The sequence below is a fragment of the Eschrichtius robustus genome, chromosome 2 (genome assembly GCF_028021215.1).
Source record: "Eschrichtius robustus isolate mEscRob2 chromosome 2, mEscRob2.pri, whole genome shotgun sequence".
Lineage (NCBI taxonomy): Eukaryota > Metazoa > Chordata > Mammalia > Artiodactyla > Eschrichtiidae > Eschrichtius > Eschrichtius robustus.
The window spans coordinates 163,224,966-163,230,119 of NC_090825.1; the positions used below are offsets into that span (position 1 = coordinate 163,224,966).

At 39.3% G+C, this 5,154-nt stretch overlaps 1 protein-coding gene across 1 annotated transcript; it reads left to right on the plus strand.

Moving 5' to 3' along the window:
* Nucleotides 1–250: 250 nt before the first annotated feature.
* On the plus strand, nucleotides 251–1,211 carry OR11L1 (olfactory receptor family 11 subfamily L member 1). The gene is given in 2 exon segments (XM_068534939.1): nucleotides 251–798; nucleotides 800–1,211. Coding segments are annotated over 2 exon segments (960 nt in total).
* The last annotated feature ends 3,943 nt before the right edge of the window (nucleotides 1,212–5,154 follow it).

Genomic DNA, 5,154 nt, shown 5'->3' on the forward strand with positions numbered 1-5,154 from the left:
AGTTCAGAGAATCCAACAAATGGAATTTGCTGAAGTTCTTTCCAAAACCTAATATCCATATTCAGCTTCTGATATCAAAATGTATTTTTTAGAAACAAGTTGAAATTATACATTTGCTCCTCTAAAATGCAGTACATAAAGATCTGAACTAATTTAAAAAAATTAGTCTCTGAAGTTCCAAACATCATTAGTTATATTTTTATGCCTTATGTACAGTGATTTTCCAGAATGTTTTTCTCCTCTACAAGCAATGGAGTCCCAAAATGTGTCAATTGTTACTGAGTTCCAGCTGCTAGGATTCCAGAATGTTCTTGAGTGGTGGACGTTGCTCTTTGCCATTTTCTTGTCCATCTACTTCCTCACAGTCACAGGGAATATTGTCATTATAACAGTGGTGAGCCAGGACCCGTGACTGCACTCACATAGGTACACATTCCTCAAACACCTCTCCTTTCTGGAGATCTGGTATACATCCACAATTGTGCCCCTTCTCCTAGCCAACCTGCTCTCCCAGGGCCAAGCCATCTCCTTCCCTGACTGTATAGCACAGCTCTACTTCTTTGTGTTCTTCGGGGCTACCAAGTGCTTTCTTCCGGCCATGATGGCCTATGACTGGTATCTGGCCATCTGTAGCCCACTGCGCTACTCTTCCCTGATGAGTCCTGAGATCTGCACCAAGTTGGTGGCAATCTCCTGGTTGACAGGGATCAGCACAGGATTCCTGCCCTCCTTGATGATTTCCAAGTTGGATTTTTGTGGGCCCAACCAGATCAATCATTTCTTCTGTGACCTCCTTCCCCTCATGTTCCAATGTTTATATCACTGAGATGGTCATCTTTACCCCGTCAACTGCTGTGCTGTGCATTTGCTTTTTTCTTACACTTGTGTCCTATGTTTTTATTGTGTCCTCCATATTGAGAATTCCTTCAGCCTCTGGCCGAGTGAAGACCTTTGCCCCATGTGGCTCCCATTTGGCAGTTGTCACTATCTACTGTGGAACCATGGTCTCCATGTATGTTTGCCCCAATCCCCACCTGTCACCAGAAATCAACAAGATTACTTCTGTCTTCTATCCTGTGGTCACCCCACTGCTGAACCCTGTTATCTACAGCTTGAGAAACAAAGACTTCAAAGACGCTGTTAGAAAAGTTGTGAGAAGGACTTGTGGCATCTATGGAGTAAGAGTGAAGGCAGGTTTCTTTATTGGATAAAGAAAATCAACACACAGAATACAGAGTGGATTAAGTTCAGGGATAAGTGAGGGGCAGGTTCAGAGCCTTCAAACCTGAATGCCATCACTGACATTACTTTAAATTCCACAAGCCATAATAAAACAGCTTCTTTATGGACCCTTGCCAACAACTGCTCAGAAGATAAATTGCCTCTATCAAAACATTTTGGAGACAACTTTGTCCTGGACACTTTCATCTTCTGATGGGAATCTGACTTTATAATTCCAGGGCATGATGTTTACATACACAATATTTTCAGATTCGATGAAAGGATTACTCTTGAGTTCATAAAGCCTATGTACAGAAAATTATACATCTTTTAAGTACTGTTAGGAGACTTGTCTTGTAGACTCAATTCCTAGTGCTCTCAGTGCTTGTTAAATATCTGTGGAATGAATGAATGAAAAAAAGAAAAGATAAGTGAAATATGTGTTGACCAGAATTATCTTTTAGTGACAGGAAAAAACAAAGAAGGATTTTTGAAGTGCCAAAGATTTAGTATAGTCACTTGGAGGGTTTGTTTTTTGTTTTGTTTTGTTTTGTTTTTTTTTTGTCAATTCTAAGAAAGAAAAGAAAGAAGGAAGGGGGAGAGGGAGAGAAGATAGGTGGAGGGGAAGTAACTGGTGTAAGGAGAAAGAGAGGGAAAAAGACAAAAGAAAGAAGGGAAGGAAGAAAGGAAGGAAGGAAGGGAGGGAGGAAGAGAGAAGGGAAGGGAAGAAGAGGGAAGAGAAGGGAAAGAAAGTAAAGGGAAAGAAAAGTCCAAAGTATTATATGTTCTTGTGAGCTCTAGGAGTCAAAGTCTCATATTAAAAGGCTTAAAACACTTTTATATTTTAAGTCAATCAATATTTAGAAGACCTATACTAATCCTGCCCACTATTCTATTCACTAATTCCACAAATATTTTCAGTCCCTTGATATATGCCAATCTCCTTGCTGCAGTCTGGGTTACTCAGGAAATGGCCAGGGAAGACTTTGCCTTAAGGGAGCCTATAGTCTTGAGGGAGAGAGAAATATGTAATGAGTCATCAAAGGAATAATTGATTTCTTTATATTTGTGATGATTGCTATGAAATAAAGTGTAAGCTTATACATTAATATAGAACAATAAGGTCTAAATCATCATTTAGCATTCATTTAGCATCATTTAGCATTTAACATCAATAGCAAAGCATTCTATGTTTATGTAGCATTTTAACCTACAGTTCCAGGATGAGAAGGATAAGAATGGAAATAGTGGTCCATGCAGAGAACATGGCATAAATGGCAGAAGCAACCAGGGGAACCTGGGGATGGAGGAAATAGATGAGTCTGGAGAGAAAGGCAGGAGCTAGTCCATGTAGGTCATTCAAAGCCCTGTAGGGTTTTTGGATTTTAAACTAAAAAAAAAAATCATTGATTATCAAAGCGTATCCATTTGGAAAGACATGATATATTTTGCATTTGCAAATCCCACTACTGTTTGGAGAAAAGACTGAAAGAAAACAAGAGATTCTGGAGCCATTGCAGTAGCCCACACAGAAGAAGAGGTTGGTTTGATTTACATTTGATAATGTAATCTATCATAGAAATGCCTCACAATGATGAGTTCAGGAGTGGAAAATCTGGGATCATTTATTCCTGTGAAGTGGCACCAGTCTGTAGTCTCTTCACAAACTTGTGATATGCTCCACATCTACCCCTGAGCTTCAGGGGTAAGTGCAATTTGACTCTTCAGCTCATATAATTTCATCTCACCACCTGTCCTTGGTTCTTCTTACCTTCCTTCTCGCAGTGCTCAAGTTCACACTTCCTCCTGGGACTTGACTTGTGAGGACTGTTGTTAGTCCTCATCAGATCCATCTGGTTCAAATATTGGGTAGAAGGAAAGCAATGTACCAAAATCTGAGATAGGACAGGAAATGGGTGATATAGGCAGCAAAGTATCATTGATCTGGACCTTTGGACAGCGTATCCAAAAACAATCAAATATCTTATCTTGCAAATCTTTGTCTCTGATTATATTGATTGTGCCTTACATTTAATAAGACGTAAGTTATCTTACCAAAAGATCCTTTCTCATTTTAAACATGATGGGTGCCTGGCTCTGCATATGGGGAAAAAAAGATTACTGATCCACATGTGAGGATGCCGAATGGACATTTGGATGTATGGATCTGGAGCTCAGAGGAGTAACCTGACTGAGAGGTAAAAATTAGGAATTCTTTTAAACATATAGATCACATTCAAAAATATGGAAATGGATAAGATTTCCAAGAGAAAGAGTGTAAACCAAAAAAAAAAAAATAAGTGAAAGAGCATGGAGGATTTTCAAAATATAACTCCACAACTTTTAAGTAGAGGAGAGGAACCTGAAAAGGGACTAAGAAGGAATAACCACAGAGGTGGAAGGGCAATTGTGAAGTGGTTGTATAGACTCTTCTAAGGGAAGAGAATGTTCTGGAAGGAAGAGGAATTGAGCATGGAAGGTGAGGATTAATATGTTTTTCTCAAAGTTCTCAACACAGAGGGTGCTGTTGTTCCTGGGAAAGGCAGCATCTTTGGACTGGGGAGACTACACATCAGACTGATAACAGTGGGGGAGGGACTGGCTTGTAAGGAAATGGAAGCATTTGTGTATACGCAAACAATTACCCTGAGAAATGCAATTGTGAAAGAATGAGATAAATATACCTATATTGGAGGGGTTGTTGTATTTTTGTAAGATGTAGGATTTTAGCATCTGATTAAGTTTGAATACTTGTAGCAAGGGTCCACTAGTGAGCAAAAATTTGAGGAAAAAATATAGAGAGTAATTACTGTCAGCTTGAGGTTGAAAAGTAAGGGATCTGGGGGCAAATGTGAAGATATCAGCATTCAATAGGGAAAACATTTTATTTAGTGTGAGAGGCAGAAGGGAGAGAATAATTTTAATCTGACGAGGGTTCAAAGAAATAGAGTTAGGAGTTGGACAAATTCCCATCTGAGGACTTATATGGCTCGTGTTTCTGAGACAAGGTCAGCAGCTCTTATTTATCACAAAGAATGTAGGTTAAGGTTTGAAGAAAGTGGTAAGGAATTCCAGACTCATTTTTTAAAATGGGATTGATAGCTGGCTGAAGACAGGTGGATTTGAGAGCAAAGTTGAGTTCCTGGTTGAAGTAGGATATCACCAGTTTAATGTGATACTGAGCTACCTGTCTGTGTATTCTGCTTTAAGACCACTCAGTTGTTTTAGCTCAGTCCCATATGGTGAAAGACAAGGTTCACCTTGAATTCAGGCTCAGCTCTATGGATACAGCTGGAGATAAAGGCAAGGAAACAATGGACTTTAGAGTCTCAGATTGTCAACAAGGGAAATAAATACATGGGAGGGAAGTGAAGCAAACACTGACCAGAAGTCCAGAGTTTTAAAAAAAATGCAATTGTAATAGGTATTTGTGCTATGTGGATTGATACAAAGTGATACATAGATGTTTAGTGGTTCAAAATAGCAGTATAATATAAGGTTTAGTTTTGGATCACAGAAAAGTCAAAAGTATAAGAAAAAGTGAGATAAATCCGGTCATGAGAAGAAAGATGAATTGGCCACGTGGCTGAGGTCAAGAATTCTGGGAGGAAAGAAGGTCATAATCCTGTATCACCTGTAAATGAGAGGGAGTGCTTAGTAGCTTAGTGAATTGTCTCAACGAGGGGAGAGTGAGTTGTGTATTCCCCTAGCATGAGCCTTAAAGGATGTTTTTTTTAAGGAGTGGGATAGCAATAGCCAGGGCAAAACATTAAGTAGCAAGGAGTGTATCATTCCACAGACTGACTCTGAATCAAGGGGAGGGAGATGTGAAGCAATTCCACTTGAGAGAGTTACTGCTCCGTTTCCATTCAAGCAAGGAAGTGGGGTAAGATTAATAAAAAAGTGATGACTAACAAAGGAACATAAGTTCCA